This window comes from Aplosporella prunicola, assembly GCF_010093885.1.
Source record: "Aplosporella prunicola CBS 121167 unplaced genomic scaffold K452scaffold_2, whole genome shotgun sequence".
Classification (NCBI taxonomy): Eukaryota; Fungi; Ascomycota; class Dothideomycetes; order Botryosphaeriales; family Aplosporellaceae; genus Aplosporella; species Aplosporella prunicola.
This window is the reverse complement of record NW_022983530.1, coordinates 1109349-1126204: the sequence shown is the minus strand read 5'-3', so window position 1 is coordinate 1126204 and position 16856 is coordinate 1109349. Positions and strand designations below refer to the sequence as shown.

At 55.5% G+C, this 16856-nt stretch overlaps 7 protein-coding genes across 7 annotated transcripts; 5 read left to right on the top strand and 2 right to left on the bottom strand.

Moving 5' to 3' along the window:
- The first annotated feature begins 1445 nt into the window (after window positions 1-1445).
- K452DRAFT_283065 (uncharacterized protein) lies at window positions 1446-1795 on the top strand. Its single transcript, XM_033539707.1, has one exon. The coding sequence runs from the start codon at window positions 1547-1549 to the stop codon at window positions 1763-1765; it is 219 nt and encodes a 72-aa protein (XP_033402573.1). The 5' UTR covers window positions 1446-1546; the 3' UTR covers window positions 1766-1795.
- Window positions 1796-5582: 3787 nt separating this feature from the next.
- K452DRAFT_218581 (uncharacterized protein) lies at window positions 5583-8585 on the top strand (the record flags this gene model as incomplete). The annotated part of the gene is made up of 8 exons (XM_033536365.1): window positions 5583-5637; window positions 5703-5747; window positions 5798-6346; window positions 6397-6729; window positions 6779-7060; window positions 7120-7673; window positions 7720-8186; window positions 8234-8585. 8 exons carry the CDS (start codon window positions 5583-5585, stop codon window positions 8583-8585), a joined length of 2637 nt encoding a protein of 878 aa, XP_033402572.1.
- Window positions 8586-8861: 276 nt separating this feature from the next.
- On the top strand, window positions 8862-9565 carry K452DRAFT_72049 (uncharacterized protein). Its single transcript, XM_033547059.1, has one exon. The coding sequence runs from the start codon at window positions 9137-9139 to the stop codon at window positions 9530-9532; it is 396 nt and encodes a 131-aa protein (XP_033402571.1). The 5' UTR covers window positions 8862-9136; the 3' UTR covers window positions 9533-9565.
- A 2144-nt stretch (window positions 9566-11709) lies between these two features.
- K452DRAFT_283062 (uncharacterized protein) lies at window positions 11710-12169 on the top strand. Its single transcript, XM_033539706.1, has one exon. The coding sequence runs from the start codon at window positions 11743-11745 to the stop codon at window positions 12028-12030; it is 288 nt and encodes a 95-aa protein (XP_033402570.1). The 5' UTR covers window positions 11710-11742; the 3' UTR covers window positions 12031-12169.
- Window positions 12170-12209: 40 nt separating this feature from the next.
- On the bottom strand, window positions 12210-13021 carry K452DRAFT_283061 (uncharacterized protein). Its single transcript, XM_033539705.1, has 3 exons — window positions 12893-13021; window positions 12703-12819; window positions 12210-12602 (listed from the first exon to the last, which is right to left on the bottom strand). The coding sequence occupies exons 1-3, from the start codon at window positions 12893-12895 to the stop codon at window positions 12405-12407; spliced, it is 318 nt and encodes a 105-aa protein (XP_033402569.1). The 5' UTR covers window positions 12896-13021; the 3' UTR covers window positions 12210-12404.
- Window positions 13022-13170: 149 nt separating this feature from the next.
- Window positions 13171-14385, top strand: K452DRAFT_263028 (uncharacterized protein). Its single transcript, XM_033538631.1, has 3 exons — window positions 13171-13607; window positions 13767-13888; window positions 13943-14385. Exons 1-3 carry the CDS (start codon window positions 13266-13268, stop codon window positions 14007-14009), a joined length of 531 nt encoding a protein of 176 aa, XP_033402568.1. The 5' UTR covers window positions 13171-13265; the 3' UTR covers window positions 14010-14385.
- On the bottom strand, window positions 14086-16022 carry K452DRAFT_283059 (uncharacterized protein). Its single transcript, XM_033539704.1, has 3 exons — window positions 15880-16022; window positions 14597-15744; window positions 14086-14534 (listed from the first exon to the last, which is right to left on the bottom strand). The coding sequence occupies exons 1-3, from the start codon at window positions 16010-16012 to the stop codon at window positions 14274-14276; spliced, it is 1542 nt and encodes a 513-aa protein (XP_033402567.1). The 5' UTR covers window positions 16013-16022; the 3' UTR covers window positions 14086-14273.
- Between the last annotated feature and the right edge of the window lie 834 nt (window positions 16023-16856).

Genomic DNA, 16856 nt, shown 5'->3' with positions numbered 1-16856 from the left:
CTGTTTTAGGGCTTCAACTGCATTTACTTCTAAGGAGTACTCCAGCCCTAAGCATTATCACTTGAAGTAGAATCAACCTACATATCCTCGAGCCTACGCTTCCGCGCGTTGACTTAATAGTTCATACGTAGGTATTCAAAATGCGTTACCGTTACCGCTTTAAATCGAAACACAACTAAGCTGGTCAGCATAGTAGCCTGGTATTTATTAAGGCAAAAGTTAACAGTTCCTGCGACTAAATAAGCTTATCTGCCGTAACTCCCAGAGGATGCTCGCACAGAGTCTAATATTAGCACAGTGGTCGTGATACCGACACCTGATCTAGTTCTACACGGAATTTCATGTAGTCATGGATCTGGCTTAGTTTGCTTACGCAACGATTTCAAATCAGAAGCTAATCTTGTTTTGACAGAATTCAATGCTATGGAACAGCAATAGAGACACTGAATATTGAGCGACACAGAAGCAAAATGGAAGCCTGCAAGCAAAGCGTTATTTTGACCTGAGACCACTGTGAATTTAGTTTTAAAATAAAACGGCACTCCTAGTAACAGCTGGAACTGGTGATATCCTCGGATGTCGGTTGTTCAAGGGAGCCGTTGATGAGTAAACCTACCAACCCGCGTTACACAGAGCAAGTGAGAGAGAGCCTCTGCCGCGGGAGCTCGTAATCACTACCCGAATTCGGAAGGTATAATATCGTGAACATTATGCGGACTCTGGCGCCAAAAATAGTAACGCCGAACACCGGCGGAGCTAAACATTGTCGTAGCTTCAAGGCCTCGAGGAGCGAAGATGTCACGATGCCACGACGACGACGCAAATCTCTACTGACCGGTCAGGCGTCTATTGAAATTACGCAAGTGCCACGGAGGAGCTTAATTGCGTGCGCACTTGCAGAGGCGCTTGCGCATCGCTCTTGCAATTGGGCATACCTGTGATGGATAATTTGAGACAGCCTTCTGACGGGAAGGGCAGCCAGTCAGACACGTCTCGCTGCAGGGATATCACCTCCCCCCATTCCCAAGATTCGGTTCTCGCTTTGCCTGCTATGGCGAGCCCACTGCTGCTCTTTCATGCGGTCCCACGACCGAGGCCTGCTTAACCACGAAAATAGCATCGTTGCCCCCCAGCCCGGTTTTCCACGAGGTTGAAACGATGCTGTCGTCATTTAGAGGAAAATTCTGCCCCCATGACGCAGAAAACGAAAAGCATTCGGTATACAGGCTTGGAGGATGAAAGGAGATCAACACGGCTTCCAACCACAATTCCACTTCAGGTAAGCGACGATGCAATGTTGGATGGCAGGTGTAACAACGGCGGTTGGAGATGACGAAAGATGCATATCAGTGAGCGAATGGGATCTGGAGAATTAATTGATGGGCGTCTTGAGTGACACGCTCGCTACGGCTAAGCCGTCATTGGTTTGGTTGATGTTGAGGATTGTCGTCGTTGTATTGCTCGTGTAGTCTGGGCATGGTGATAGTAAAGTAAAGAGCGACATCACCGGAAAGCCCCTTGCGGCCCAACTAGGTCTTGCTCGTCCATGCGGGAAATCCATATTTATCCGAAGATAAATCGCTCAAGGGGCACCGGTGTCGTTGGTCTCGATCCATTAAGGCGCGTCCCCCCTTCCAGGGGCAAAAAAGAATCTTCTTCATGCACCCTCCAAGATAGAGAGGATCTTCTTCAACAAGTTGGTCGCGGCAAATATGGTAAAAACTGCCGGCGTTCCGGGCCCAGGAGATGGAAAAAGCAAACATGAAAATAGCGCGAATGTCATCGAATCATAATTACACCGCCTATGCAGCGATGGAGACCTTCAGCTGATATACGGGTTGGATAGGTGTGAGGCGACGGAAGGCGGAAAAGTTGCAGCGGACGGCTCGGAAGTCGCAAGGCGATTGTGACGAGGCACGTCGCGCGCGCAGTCGCGGGCTTTCCCGACGACGACGTCCGTCGAGACTCTGGCGTTCAGGGATCCTGCCGCCGCTCTCGCGTTGCATCGAGTCGCAGATCGTGTTTCAACCGGAGCTCCAGCAAAAAAGCAACCGACCGACCAACACATCCAATGCATGCTGTGATGCTGCACGCACACACGCATGTCACAATGTTCTCGTGATTTGGAAGGCCCCCAGAAACTGCCACGCTGCTCGCTGCTGTCAGTGCTTCTGAAATTCACCGACTCACTGCTCGTCTCGTACCACGCCGCAGTTGGTGCTGAGCCATCAACGCTGGATGCGGCCAAAAGTCAGGTCGTCCACTCTGGCCAGACTTCACTATGCTCCACCCTCAACCCTGCTATAAAGCGGATAGACGCCCTTGTGACCTTCCACCTCGTGGCGGTGGATGATGCTTCTTCCCGCCGCCGGCTCATAAGACCGGTTTCCACCGTCGCGTTGCGAATCATGAACGTGGGTGAAGCGAACCCGCACCAAGCCAAAGTAGATCCCGTTGACTCGTCCGATGCAGGGATCCGGTGGAGTAGCCGACCAGGTCCGCGGTGATCAAGTCAAAGCGCACGGCTGCCGTTTTCCGCTCTCAGTCATGGCCCCCGCCTCCCGACAGCGCGGATGTTGTGCATATGATCTTCTTCCGAATGGAGATATTTCCAATGCAAGCCTCTCCGTGTCGCGAGAGGATTTGCTAATGGCTTACGCACGTAAGCGTCTCTGCATCCATACTTTCACATCATACGTTGAATTATCGAGCATTTTCCGTGGAGCTGTGGATGATTTACGACACTTGATGATTTGGCAACTTTGCTGACCACATGTGGGCGAGATTGACCGTAGTAGTCACTATCCGCCCCCAAACGCCCACTGCAGGCTCCCGCGCGTGCCTCGCCTGCGGCTGACCAGTTCCTGGTCTACCAAGCATTGCTGAGGCGGGAGGCTCGTACCACTAATCGTCATCTCCTTCCCTTTCTTTATACAGATAGATCGTTGTAGTATTTTGGCCTAACTCGTCACTTGTTTACTCGCAAGTTTATGTCTGTAGCGAGCGAACAGTGCGTGATAGTCGGCGTGATCTCAACCAGGACCGTGCTGATCGGGGAACGGGGAGACGAGGGGGTAGAATGTGGATGTCCGGCAGATTGACAACGGCGCGGGCAGGGAGCCTAGAGAGAGAGGGTGCTCCGGATGATGGATCAGAGATGGAGGAAATCAGGTCTAGACCAGTGAACGACTGCTGATGTCAGGCAGGTGCGGGGTGCGCTCACCGTTCCTAGATTTCCTGCTCGCTCGTCAATGTCGTGCTTGACAGAGCCGCGGCGAAGAGTGATATATAAAAAAAAAAGTTTAGATACTTCAGGTAAGTGTAAGCGGGAATCAGGTCATGGAACAGAGCGAGACCAGCCGCCAGCTCCATGCTTCTCTACGTTGCGGCGCTCTCTCCGGTGTGTGTGACGGCAGGTTTGAGGGATTGAGGATTGTGTGGGGTTGGCGTTATCCTTATCTGGGAGCATGGCGCGCGCGTCCTCACGTCGCACCGTTAGGTAGTTAAGGCAGGGTCAGTTGCCGGATTCCGCTGTGGAGATGGTGGATAGAGACAAGAGGCGTCAAGGATTGTGTTGCGCTTTCCCGCTGCCGCGATGGATCATGGCGTAGCGTGTGCCGCGCTGGCGCACAGTCCTCGGCGTCGGATGCACCTGTAAATCCGCAGGCTTCCGTGGGCAGGTACGCCAGCCGACCGCATCAGACCTCACAATGGCATTTTCGGTTTCTGCTCGAGGCGCGTGCTTGCTCACGGGCCGGCTACTTCTACTTATATCCGCCCCTGTCGTCCCGTTCGGACGTCTCTGCCATTGCGCCGGCACGAGGCATCCCATCCCATTTCCCAGGCTCGACCCACGTTGTAGAAGATCTCGTGGGAAAACAGCTCAATCGCCGAGAGGCGGCGGACGCTTCCGCGCCCCTTGAAATCCCCCGGCGTCCCGCGATCTCCGTCGCTTGTTTGCCCGCGTCCAGCTCAGCCTTGAACTCCAAGCTTTTCTGTAGGTAGCAATGTACACGTCATGGGCCGGCCACTGGGCGCTCGAGGGCCCCCTTTGCAATCTCTTCATGCATAGCGGCCTGGTCAGAAGATCATCCTGGGCAAGTGGTCCAAATCACCCCATGTTGGCAAGTGCTTTGCCGCATACAGGGTTACTTCGTGGCTTCGCATGTCGCTTGGCTAGTGCTGTTCTGGGCCTAGCGCGACGTAAACGTTGGAGACTCGATCCTCACATCTCCACGAGCAGCCAGAGTCAAGAAGTGCTTGTCAGCGCCGTGGCTGGGGCAGTGATTGACCTGCTGCAGGTGGAGCCAATACAAGGGTGCGCCGCCATGCGCCGCCATCAAGACATGGTCGCGGCACACTACCACCAACCACCTAGAGCAAGCTAGCCAGTCGCCCAGAGGAACACCACAACGCCCCGCAACACCAAAGTATCACGATGATAGGAGCAGAGGCCAACGGGGTAGGATCGTCGACGAACACAGGATCCCCTGCCGCCGAGCCGCGCTGGAGGTGAACCAAGGGCTCGGGAATGGGCCATGGCCCTCCTCCAGGCGCGTGGCTCTCATCCAGGCTCAGGCCCAGCGTACGCATGTATGTAGGTATTGTAGATGGCGGGAACCGGGAGGGGCCGATTTCTTAGCTCAGCCAGACAGCCGGACTAAAGGCTTCCAGAAAGTCCGGGACGACAAAACGTTTCACGGGCGTGTGAGCGGGCTGAGCCACCTCGCGAAATCCAAATTAAAAATCGCCGCGCGGCAGGAGCAATCACACTACATATTGTATTATGGACTAGGGGCGTGACGCGGTCGGCTCAGTTTAGCGTTCCTGCATCGCATCTCTTTCTGCGGGCTTGATCTCGAGGGTGTCCGGGGGGGGGTCGGCAATGCCGGCGGGGCAAGGGCGTCGGCAAGTGTGGGAGGTGGGAGGGCGCAGGGCCGCAGAGTGCGCCTGATGAAGTACCGCCCGCCGGCTCGTCGGTAACGCGTGATGGGCGATTTCAAAGCAGGGCACGCCGTTGTTTGGACAAGCTCTAGCGAAGTACCACTGCCGTTGCATCTTTTATTGTCAGTGTAGTGGTAGGCGTGCGGCGGTCTGCATCATCCCTGCGCCGCCATTTTAGCTGCCCCCGTTGCGGCCGTTTCCTTTCGCGTGCCAGTAGTTACCTGACTCTCTGCCAGCCTGAAGTGCGGAGCTATCTGACGTGCACCAGCCCGTCCAAGCGTTCGACCGCCAGACTGTTCTTCAAATCCCCACTCAGGAGTCCCTCTCGCCCTCTTTCTCCCTCTTGCGCCACTTGCTACTTCTACGCGAGCCGCCCGTCCAGCCCAGAACCCGTCTCCACACCTCATCTCAATGCGCGAGGATCGCATCCTTTCGGGAATCGGAGAGCGAACCCGCCGCGCCCTACTTAGGACCACCACGCACGCCGAACACGCGCTCCGTTGTTAGATCACTCCCTCCGTCCGTCGCCTGTAAGCCGAAGTGCGGGCGCCTCGGACCACCATCTTCTTTCATCCTCTCCGCTCCTTGACATGGCCGGTGATCCCAGCGGGAGACCTCTATTGCCACAAACCGCACAGATGCAGAGCTTCCCATTTGCGCCGCAGCCTCTGGCGCCGCGCGAGAACCAGAGAAGTACGCCCACGGCCCGCCTCATCATCATCACCATGTCCTTGCCACTGACCCGAATACCCCGCCAGACTATGTTTTTGTCGACGAGCACAACCGCCACAAGCGCCTCAAGGGTAAGCTCCCCTCGACTTCTCTGCTATGCCAAATGCTAAATCCGCCTCAGTCATGCGCGCCTGCGAGGGCTGCCGAAGGCGTAAGATCAAATGTGATGCCGCAACCACGAATGCCTGGCCGTGCGCCGCTTGCATTCGTCTCAAACTCAACTGCGTCCCTCCGACTGTCAGCTACGACAAGGACTTTGCGCCCGGCTCCCACACGTTTGAACTCGATCAACGACCTCAAGAATATGACCCCACGCAAGCCGTCCCAGGCCCCGTCCCGGACCATTACCCGAGGCACCACTCCATCGCCGGCCACCCTTTGAGCGCCGAAGTTGGTTCCGTCATGGGCCCTCCGTTGCAGACGACCTACGCCGACACGGCGCGCATGTACCAAACCGCGCCTTACATGCAACAACCACCTCCCAGCCAAGAGGCCCTGCATTACGGTGCCATGCAACCCTCTCCGCTTCAACCGGCGCAACCCATCTATCCTACTCAACCAGCACCGGCGATGACGCCTGCTGATCCTGATCCGTCATGGCGCAACAATCTTGATACTTCCCAACTCACTGACGCCCTCGGCGAGCTCAAAATTGATCACACAGCTGTCGGTAAGTAACGCAAAAGGCCCTTTGAAATTCAACTTAACTGACGCGCATAGCACCATACATCACAAACCAGAAAAAGACACTTGCCAACGCACCCGCTGTGGAAGACTATGAAATTCACTTGCCTGATGATCACAGTCCAGACATGACCATCCGAATTCCGCCTGAGATGATGCCAACGGACCAGCAAGCTCTTGATTATTTTGAATACTTTTTTACAAACATCCATCCGTATTGCCCTGTTATCAACCGTCAATTCTTCTTCCAACAATGGCAAACCAGTCGTCATTCGATTTCCCCTCTCATTCTGGAAGCCGTCTTTGCTTGCTCTTCATTGATGTTGGATGATCCCTCGCAGGGCAATAAGTGGCTTGCACTCGTGTCGAGTAAGTACACAAATTTCAAACACTTGCTTTTGCATGCTGACCCCTCCAGAACACGAGGAAAGTTTCAAGGATGTCCCACGTTTGAGCACAATCCAAGCAATGATCCTGATCCTGAAAGCGCGCGAGGCCGTTCCAAAGCGTGGTTACTTCTATCGGTCCTGGATGACGGTCGTCAACTGTGTGGCAATGGCCAAGGATCTCGATCTCGACTCGCACTTTGAGCTTCATCAAATGGGCAAGTCGTGCGGTTCATCGGGTCACGACTGCGTGACCAAGACTAGAGTCTGGCATATGCTGTTCATGCTCGAAGTCATGGTCGGAGGTCCTCAAGGTAAGACAAATCATCATTTGAATACAACAGTTGTTGAACACAATACTAACTTCCACTAGGACGTGTTGATTTCGGCGTCAAGGAAGATACGGTTGATTTCAGTGTTCCTCGTCCCATGTCCAGCCACGATGAGGTCGAAAACCAAATTTCCCGTCAATTTTCTTACTTCTTGCGGATCGTTAAGAACATCCAACGGACAACGATGCTTCATGGATCATTGAGAAAAAGAAGTAAGAGCTGGGCCATAGATCCTGAATTTGTCCGGCACAACGACGGCTACGCTGCATGGCTCCGAGAACTCCCGCGCGACCTGCAAATCGTTTATCCCGATGACGGCACGACACCTTGGATACCGTCGCACTATGTTGCGAACATGCACTGTTACCATCATCTCGGTGTAATCATGCACCACAGGCCACAACTACACATGCTCTACGAAGCTTATGACCCGATGTGGAAGCAGCATATGTTGCTTTGTTATTCGGCAGCAAAGAGCATGTGTAGGTTACAAGAAGCCATTTTGCAAAACTTTTCGCTTCCTGGTCTTCTATGCATGCAACGCGGTATCAGTTTCACCGTCTACTCCGTCCTCACATGCACCATGCTTCACCTGGTAAGTTTACCGCCTACACAAACCATCAAATACTAACTTTGCCTAGGTCGCCATCACCTCGCCGGATCCAGAGCTCAATACGGATGCCAGGGACTATTTCGTGCGCCATATGCGGATTTTGGAGCAATGTATTCCCAACTGGCCTTTGCCGGAGATGCAAGCCCAGGTCAACAATTTGCGAGAGGCCTTTTCCGCGGACCTGAACAAGCCATTTGAGTTGAAGGCCTCTTTCCCGCTCGGAAGCCCTGCCATCAACACCAACCCCAGTCCCATCAGCGAAGGAGGATATCGGCGAAACACAGGCCATGATCCTTCGTTGGAGCAACCAGGTCAAGTCAACTATACCAATCATCCTATCTCGCCACCGATATCCGCGAGCGGCACGGACCCCAAGGCTGACTCTCCCGTAGTTCAGTCACTGGTCATGATGGCTGCGGGCCAGAGGCAACCTCAACCCTCTACCACAATGCAAAATCAAGAACCAGTGCAGTGGAATCCGACCAGATTATTCGAGTAAGTCCGTCCGCCTATAAGTTGTAAACTCAACTAACACAGCCCAGTCAATGGAATACTGCTTTCGGTACGCCCCCTCCAACTACCACGTCTCAATCCTCTCCTCCTCTAAGACCTCCTCCGTCAGGGACCTATGAACTCCGGACTCCGCAGGAGACACAGCCGCCAGGATACTATCATGCATCCAGCGTGTCTCCGCATACCCACCAAGTTCCGAGTGTCCCGGCTCAACTGCCTCCGCCAGTATCTTACGCTGCTCCTCCCGGCAATTACGTCACTCCGAGCATGTGGCAAGATGTGGTGGCCAGCTCCTTTGGCGACGGTGGCCTCAAGCGGAGATGGGATTACAGCTCTCCTGGAATGATCGATCAAGGCCAGGTCGCAAAGAGGTCAAGATGAAGAGACTAGTTTCTTTTTGTTGCTTTTGGGTGTCTGGTGCGGAGCTGGCCTCTGGACATGCTTTTTTTCATTTGAAACATCCTACATGTCACCACATGCGGAAAGAGTCACATGTTTCTGGTCATCTGTGGGGCCGCTCAAAGATGCGGCCATCTGGTCAAGCGGTGAAAGGCGATCGATCAGATGAGCAACTCCGTCACGGTCTGACATACGTGGTGGATGCCAAGCACGGATAGCTGCAGCATACGGAGGGAAGCTGTCAAGCACGGGAACCCGATCTCCTGGGAACACGACCGCCAATACGCTGCTACGTTGCGTGTACCACCACACTCCACACGAGGCTTGTGATCCAGAAGGAGCAAAAATAGATGGGGAAAAGAGTCTCCTGACGATGGCAGCAACGTTTCGCAGTTTTGTCCGTCATCAAATGACAGCCCCGACATTCTTTGTCATCGTTCGATGTACGAGTCGACCGAAATTGGGTTTGGACATAAAAACGCGGGAAGCGAAGAGATTGTTTCTGTTGCAGCTGCATACAGGCCATATGATTCATGGGCGCATGTTGTTTGGGGGCCGGAGACCGCTGTAGATCGGTCGCATTTGCATCCTGCGTTTTGGCGTCTGCACTTTGCCTCGGCTCGACCGCAATGGTCGAGTCGCAGTGCGAAGCTTCCCTGTTTATTTTTCTGTTCCATGGGCATGGTCACTGTTTTCTAAGCCGAAGTCTGATTATGAGGAGGATGGTCATTTGCACGTCATTATACCCCCTTTGCCTCGAGAATCAGGAATTGCACAAGACATTTTGGGACTCAATTTTCGCGGAGCACGTGTATGGCGCGGCTTTGGCCGGCACCTTTAGACAAAGTCGTCGATCCCTCGGCATGTTGAAGAAAGAAAGGCATATGTGTGATAGCGTGGGTCGGACCAGCGGATTGCAGTCGAGATGAGGCTGGGGACTGGCAGCGTCCGTTGACTTTGGAATTCGGCCGTAGCCCTGTGTCTGACACCGAGCCTAGTGGTTGAAATAGGAAGGTCTTAAGAAAAGAGGAACCCCCGGCTTAGGAAGGAGATTTTGTTGGAGGATCGGGAGGATCGGGGCTCGGGGTTTACAAGGACACTGAAACTTACGGAAGTCCTCGCGTCGAGTACCAGGGCTCCTGGGTAACTTGGGATGCGGTCCAGAATAGATATTCGCTAGACCAAGGAAAGAAGGCAACTGTGCTTGCAAAGACAGCGGCTCCACAAAGGCTGTTTTACATTTTTGGTGATAGCGATTTTTCGTCGCCATATGACTAGCTAGATTCTATAGATAGATATAACAGCATTACAACCTATTTAGGTATCTGGTGAACTGATTGAATGCGGGCGGTGAATAGGGCGGTCTAATTACTCAGTTTTACCTGCAAACAGTACCACGCAATACTCTATTGACGATTTTGTTTTTTATGGACAATATTGTAACGATGCGAATCGTTTCAAGGGCTCTAGAGTGAATAGGACTGACAGTACATGAAGTGTGTGACTGGTACTAAAGGCGGAATGTTAACACATTAGAAGATGTTGGAAAAGGTGCCTTCACATGAAACAACACAATTCGCGTGTTGAAAAAAAAAAGTAGTTCTACACAGTCAAAATTCCATTCAGCATCATTCACCGTCTTTCATCAGCTGTTCGCTGTTGCTCACGGGATAGCGTGATATCGCGTTGTGCTAGCGCGAATCGGCACGTCTTTCGCCGACCCTCGTCAAGCTCCCTAGCTCTCAGACCTCGAGTCTCCAAGCTCATGCGGCTACCCGCACAACCTCTGCGCCCACGACTGACTACTCGAGCTTCTCTAGTGATTTGAGCGTTCAATTCCTGACCGGCCCGGGGCCTTCCATCAATTGGTATTGCTCGACCATCCCACACCCCGACTGTTGACTTGCGACTGTTCGATGCGTGCCATCACCGTATATACCCAGACATATAAGAGGCCCTATCTCACTGTACATTCAATTGAAATCTGCCTTTCACCATGAGAGCGTACAAGGGAGATTCTCTCTTGAGCACCTTCCGGAACAAAACCGCGCAAGCCCCCTCACCTGCAAAACCGACAGAGGCGCATTCCGTGCCCGACGAGGAAATCTATGCGTCACCACAAGACTCGAGCGATGAGGAGGGCCAAGAAAGTTCTGACGGTGTGAGCTTTTACACCCCGCGAATGAGGAGCCAGGAAAAGCCACTCCGTGCAGGCAGAACAAAGGCAGGCGCCCGAAAAGGAAATGTTGGCAAACAAGACTCGGGTGTCGGCATAAGCGAGATGAATGATCCATTTGCCGACTCAGCCATGGCGCGGAAAAATAAAAACAAGACGACTTTTGCGAATAGGCAGAGGACGATAGTGTCCGATGGGAAGGGTTCCAAAAGAGCGCGTAGGGGCACGACGGGCAACATCCACGCTGCCCTGCGGACGGATTCTTCAGAAAGAGCGACCAAGAAGCAGCGGTTAGGGAAGGCCTCATCGGGTAGCCCTGCTACGAAAACATCGAATACCCCCAAAGGAACTCCCAAGAAAACTCCCAAAATGCCACAGTTCAAGCACCACCCTCTTCTCGAGGGTATGAAGTCTGATATGCTCAAGTTCAGAACCCGAGCCGAAACCGCCAACAAAGATACAGCATCTGTCATGAAAGACCCTAACGAAGGTGACTCCTCGCCCCTTAGCGACCCCATGTCCTCTCCCCTTCTCGACAACCTCGACCTCGAACTCGAGCTCGAAGCGTCACGGCCCACGACTTACCCCGTCCCCGCGCGTTGCCCCATCTGCCGTGATGCGGTGGATGCCTCATTCCTGGAGCACTGGGCGCGCGGAGCAGAGCACATGCGCGTGCGGCAGCAAATGGCCTTTTGCCAAGCGCACAAGAAGCAGACGGCCGCGCAAGAATACCAGGCGAATCAATACCCCATCATCGACTGGGACGCTCTGCCGGGGCGCCTGAACAAGCACCGGGACGCCCTAGTCCGGATCGTCCGCAACGAGCAAGACAGCCATTTCCGAGCCCGCCTGGCCGGCACCATGGCTGCAGGACAAGGACGCACCCTCCGCGCAGCAAGGAAGCATAACCAGATGGATACGATTGGGGGTGTTGGATATTATGGGCCGCGTGGCCGACGCGTCATGATGGATTGGATCGCAGGCAAGGTAACGGACGAGATCCACGAGGTGGCGGGCAGCGACCCGCTGATTGGGTACAAGACGGTCAGCGGGTTTATCCAAGAAGTGCTGGTGCCGGAGCTTGCGACCATGTTGATCGCGGAGGACATGGATGTTCAGGAAGCAAGAGCGAGGGAGATACTGGGGGAGAGCGAGGAGATTGGCGATCTGGTGAACCAGGCCAAGGAGGAAAGAGTGGAGATTGAAAAGAAGACTGTGAAGGATGACGATGACGACGACGACGAAGACTGAGTGTCACATTTGCGGGAGGATGGTTATATGGAGGATTAACGACTGGGAGGTTATACTTTGTTTTAGCCACGGATCAGGCAGCTCCAAGCTGTACACACGACTGTGGCGTTTGGGCAGGGTCTGCGAGCGGCGATCTTTGGGCAGGCCAAGAAATTGTTACATGTTTGATGGAGCATTCTTAAACCTAGCTCTGAAAATAGCGGTAGATTTATTGGGAGGAAGCGATAGGTAGCAGACAAGCCACATAACCACAATTTGTTAGCAAACAAACAGGGCTCACGATACGTGTCCGCATCCGCACAACCGACATTGAATTTTCCTTCGATTCCTTCTCTCCTTCAATTCATTTTTCCTTCTCCAACCACCTTTATCATCTACCTAACCCGGTTCTGCCACGCCATACCAAAGTTAAACAGGCCATACGAAGCCAGCAAGCTCAGGCCAATAGGCAGAGGCTTGGTGGTCCTGATAGCACGGGGGATGGAGGAGCCGGCCAGGACGACAGAGGCCAGCAGGGCGAGCTCGACGCCGTAGGGCTCGCGGTTCGAGAGGCGGTACCCGCCGAGGCCGTACTGCGCGGGCGAGGGTCAGTCAGCGCAAGGACGCGACGCGCCGCGCCGCGATGCGATGCGATGCGATGCGATGCGGCGGCTAGGTTGGGGCTCAACGTACGAGGGTGCCGACGGTCACGCCCGCGACGATGGACGGCACCGAGCGCGTGCGCACGTAGCCCGTTATGCCGCCGCCGGCGGTCAGCGCGCCGAGGATGTATGCGATGGTTTCGAGGCCCTGGGCGTGGGGAGCGTGTTAGCATTGTTGCTGTAGCTGTAGCTGTAGCTGTAGCTGTAGAGATGGGACGAACCATTGTTGATGAGGCGCGTGCGTGGGTAATGAGTGGTAGAGGAGAAGAGGTTGGTTGGCAGAGCTGAGAAAGCGAGACGACGCAATTGGAACTGGGGGAGCTCGCTCGAAGCTGCGAGCGGGCAGCTCTCGTCCGGCCGGCAGCGATGACGCTTTTGCCAAGCCGCCCCGCACTAGGTAGGGTACCTACGGGGCGGAGCGGAGCGGAGGCGGCGCGCAGCGGGCGTGCGTAAGCCGGCAGCCCGCCCGCGCGTCCCTGAGCACCCGCGCGTCCGAGCTCCAACACCAACCATCCATCTGGCCTGAACCGCCCAGCTCTACCGCCCACCACACCCACGCACCGCACCGCACCGCCCTCCATCGCCACGCCCGCAATGCCGCCCCGCCACCGCGCCCAGCCCGCCGGCAACCAGGCCGCTGTGCCCGCTTCCCCCGCCGCGGCTCCTGCCTCCGCCGTCGCGCCCAACACCGCCGTCCCCAGCGCTGCCTCGCACACGACCAAGGCGGCGTCGGCCACGTCCGCGACCGGCCCTGTTGGCTTGTCGAGGCCTTCTGCTAAGATCACCGGCAATGATGCCCAGTCCATCCTTGCTGGCGTGTGGAGGAACTACGTCGATGGCACCGAGCAGCGTGTTAAGCTGCTGGATACCTTTATGGCGTTCTTGGTCGTCGTCGGTGTCCTGCAGTTTGTGTACTGCATTGTTGGTGGCAATTATGTGAGTGCGACTGTTCTGTTTCCTTTGGTTTTGCGTTTGCGTTGGTGTGCTTGGGGAGAGGTTGATGCTGTTGGATCAGCTTGTGTTGTTGTTGTTGGAGAGGCTACGGGCATTGATCTTGACCAATTGGAGAAGTACCTTGCTGACCATGTTCCTTAGCCCTTCAACGCCTTCCTGTCTGGCTTCAGCGCTACGGTTGGTCAATTCGTCCTCACTGCGAGCTTGCGTATCCAAACGAACCCGGAGAACAAAGCCGAGTTCGGCAGCATCTCCCACGAACGGTATGCTCCTGCAATGCCTCACACAATCCATCCGTCAGGTACTAACTTCCACAGTGCGTTTGCGGATTACGTCTTCGGCAGCCTCATACTGCACTTCTTCTGCGTCAACTTCATCAACTAGATATCCCCATTTGCGAGCTACGAAGAACGGAACGGAACCAAAAGCAGTCAATTCGAACACCTTTATGTGATGGTTCAATGCGTGGACTTTGATTCCTACTTGCATTGTACAATACGCTGAGTAAACAAGAAAATGGGTATTGTGACACGCCACGATATATGCCGACAATACATGCAATGCTCTTCTCAAGAACCAAATTCCTTGCTTCTCTTTTCCGCGTCTTGTGTGCATCACTCACCTTTTCCTACTCGCGGAGCTCGACATCTATGCCTGCAGCTTGAAGCTCTCCCTAAGCGCCTCACCAAACCTACGAATGGCCTCCTGGATCTTGTCAAAAGGCGCCGCAGCATAGGTCGCCCGGAAGTACATGGTGTCGTGAGCAATGTCATTCTCAGCGTAGAACCAGGAGCCACGCATAACGAGGGCACCGTGATCAATAGACGCCAGGAAGATCTCCTCTTCCAGCTCCGGGATGCTCTTCTCGTGCGCGTGGGGGTGCTTTTGCCACTCAATCTTGAGCCAGTGCTGTGCGAGACGTTAGCAGTTCAGAACGCCAGGGCCCAGAAACGGAGCGGAAATCAACTTACGAACATGCCCGCCATGGGCGGCTTCCAGCTGACGACATCCTTGGGCAGGTACTTCTCGCAGGCATCGAGGATAACGTCGCGGCGCTGCGTGTACTCCTTGCGGATGTGGATCAGCCACTCGAGGTAGCCGGGGTGGCCCCAGTGCTCGTCGAGCAGCTTGAACAGAATCAGCTGGCTCATACCGCTGGGACCCTGCGTCGAGACGTCGGCGTGCTTCTTGTAGCGGGCGACAACCTGCTCCGATGCGGTAATCCAGCCTACACGGCTACCGGGCGAGACGACCTTGCTGAATGAGTCCAGGCGCATGACACGGCCGTCCGTGTCCATGCTGAGCAGCGAGGGCACCAGCGTCTTCAGGAACTCGTCGTGCGAAGCGGGCGGCGCGGGCGCGGGCGCGCCGGGCCCGGCGTACGGCTCCATCTGCAGGAAGTAGTAGGGCTCGTCCTCGAGGATGTACAGGTCGTGCTTCTGGGCGACCTTGTAGATGGCCTTGCGGCGCTCGGTGCCCTGGGTCGCGCCCGTGGGGTTCTGGCCCGACGGGACCGTGTACACGAGGAAGGGCTTGCGGGCGCCGCCGCGAGCAGCAGAGTCCCAGTTGGTGAGGACGTCGTCGAGCGACTCGGGCAGCATGCCCTGCTCGTCCATCTTGACGCCGGCGACCTTGACGTTCAGCGGCGCGGCCGTCTCCACCGCCGTCGCGAACGTGTACTCCTCGGACAGAATGTAGTCGCCGGGCTGGGTGAACATGCGCAGGGCCATGTCGAGGGCGGAGGTGCTGCCGACAGTGAGGGTGCACTGCCAGTCCGCGTAAGGAGGGTTATGGACGATTTCGGTGTGCTCGGTGACCCAGCGCAGGAGCTGGGCGGAGCCGGAGCCCTGGCCGTAGTTGAAGGCGGTGGCGATGTCGAAGATGCTCTTGTCCTGGGCGAGATCGTGCTTGCCGGCGTGCAGGCGCGCGCCCTCGGCGTGCACCTCGGCCTCGCTGTACTTGCCCACGGTCGGCACCGTCAGGTCCAGGCTGTCGAAGGGGAAGTACTCGCTTGAGGGCAGGCCGCCGCCGAGCGAGATGATGCCGGGCTTGCTGAGGAACTTGGCGGCTTGCTTGAGCGAGTTGCCCTTGCGCGAGGCGGATTCCGCGCTGAAGCGGTCTGTCGTGGTCCCATATCGTTAGCATTCCTCTTTTCTTCCCGTCCCATTGCTTTCGTTCTTCTTCCACCACCAACTCTTTCCCTTCCATCCTCTCCCCTGCTTAGGTGCGGCGACAGGCAGGCAGGCAGACTTACGGTCCCACTTCTTAGCCATTGGCTTGTGCGCGTGTCCATAGCTCTTGAAGCGCTCGCTCGTCGACGGCGCCGCAACGCCCCATTGCGACTTCTCAGTCTTCTTCCGGCGGCCATGCAGGTCGTTGATGCGCATCGGCGCATCGAGGGGATCAGGAACCGTGACGCCGGTAGTGTCAGTGACGGCCTCGACTTCGACAGCGCCGGGGGGAGGAGGGGCCATTGTGGATGCGCGAGCGTATAAGAATAAAGTAGATAGATAGATAAGTAGGTAGGCAAGTAGGTAGCGTAAACTTGTCTACAAATCCGCGAGCAAAAAAGAGGCGTCTAGCAAGCCGTGTGTATGGAAGCGTGTGTGTGTCAGTGGCGCGCGTCGACCGTCGTGTCTTGTATCTGGCGGGTTAAGCAAAAGAGAGAGTAGAGAGTCAGAGAGAGCAGCGGAGGAGTCACGGCTTGTTGGTCGTAGGGCGTGCGTTTGGGCCGTCCCGCACAAAAATGATGCAGCGTGCGCTTAGATACGGATTATGCAAGGGTGCAGAGCCGATCTCCGATGTCGGCTTTAACTCTGTCGGGTTTGGCGCCCGGGGCACTGTGTTGGCCCTGACGTAGCATTCTCCGTATCTGTGTGTGCTTATGGGTTTGTGCCGCGGGGAAGTTTGGGGGAGGGGGATCATATCTAGGTACCTATTTCCTTATTGAGCCTGGGCGAGCGCGCTGAGTGAGCGCGCTTTGCTCTAGCTAGCGTTTTTTGTGATGCCGTTGCTGGCTGCCTGCTTGCTTGCCTGACTGCTGAGTGTACTTGACGATGGTCCCATGCCTCTAGCCCATACGGAGTAGTGTGCTGCTCCGTGCCAACTCCGAGCCTACCTAGCATTTCGATACGTAAGACGCACTTGGGCGCGCTGCAATGGGAAAGGTCGCTGAGGTGATGGCTAGGGCCAGCGTCGTCGGTGAGTTCATGGACCGCGCTGGCTGTAGAG

What these genes read in the sequence shown, in the direction of transcription:
- K452DRAFT_283065 (XM_033539707.1), top strand. Translation starts at nt 1,547, where the DNA reads ATGCGGGAAATCCATATTTATCCGAAGATAAATCGCTCAAGGGGCACC.
- K452DRAFT_72049 (XM_033547059.1), top strand. Translation starts at nt 9,137, where the DNA reads ATGGGCGCATGTTGTTTGGGGGCCGGAGACCGCTGTAGATCGGTCGCA.
- K452DRAFT_283062 (XM_033539706.1), top strand. Translation starts at nt 11,743, where the DNA reads ATGATGGATTGGATCGCAGGCAAGGTAACGGACGAGATCCACGAGGTG.
- K452DRAFT_283061 (XM_033539705.1), bottom strand. An exon ending in GCGTGACCGTCGGCACCCTC is followed by an intron (nt 12,603 to 12,702) that starts GTACGTTGAGCC and finishes TCGCCCGCGCAG; the next exon opens with TACGGCCTCGGCGGGTACCG.
- K452DRAFT_263028 (XM_033538631.1), top strand. Translation starts at nt 13,266, where the DNA reads ATGCCGCCCCGCCACCGCGCCCAGCCCGCCGGCAACCAGGCCGCTGTG. An exon ending in GCATTGTTGGTGGCAATTAT is followed by an intron (nt 13,608 to 13,766) that starts GTGAGTGCGACT and finishes CATGTTCCTTAG; the next exon opens with CCCTTCAACGCCTTCCTGTC. An exon ending in GGCAGCATCTCCCACGAACG is followed by an intron (nt 13,889 to 13,942) that starts GTATGCTCCTGC and finishes TAACTTCCACAG; the next exon opens with TGCGTTTGCGGATTACGTCT.
- K452DRAFT_283059 (XM_033539704.1), bottom strand. Translation starts at nt 16,012, where the DNA reads ATGCGCATCAACGACCTGCATGGCCGCCGGAAGAAGACTGAGAAGTCG. An exon ending in AATGGCTAAGAAGTGGGACC is followed by an intron (nt 15,745 to 15,879) that starts GTAAGTCTGCCT and finishes GGACCACGACAG; the next exon opens with ACCGCTTCAGCGCGGAATCC. An exon ending in CGCCCATGGCGGGCATGTTC is followed by an intron (nt 14,535 to 14,596) that starts GTAAGTTGATTT and finishes CGTCTCGCACAG; the next exon opens with CACTGGCTCAAGATTGAGTG.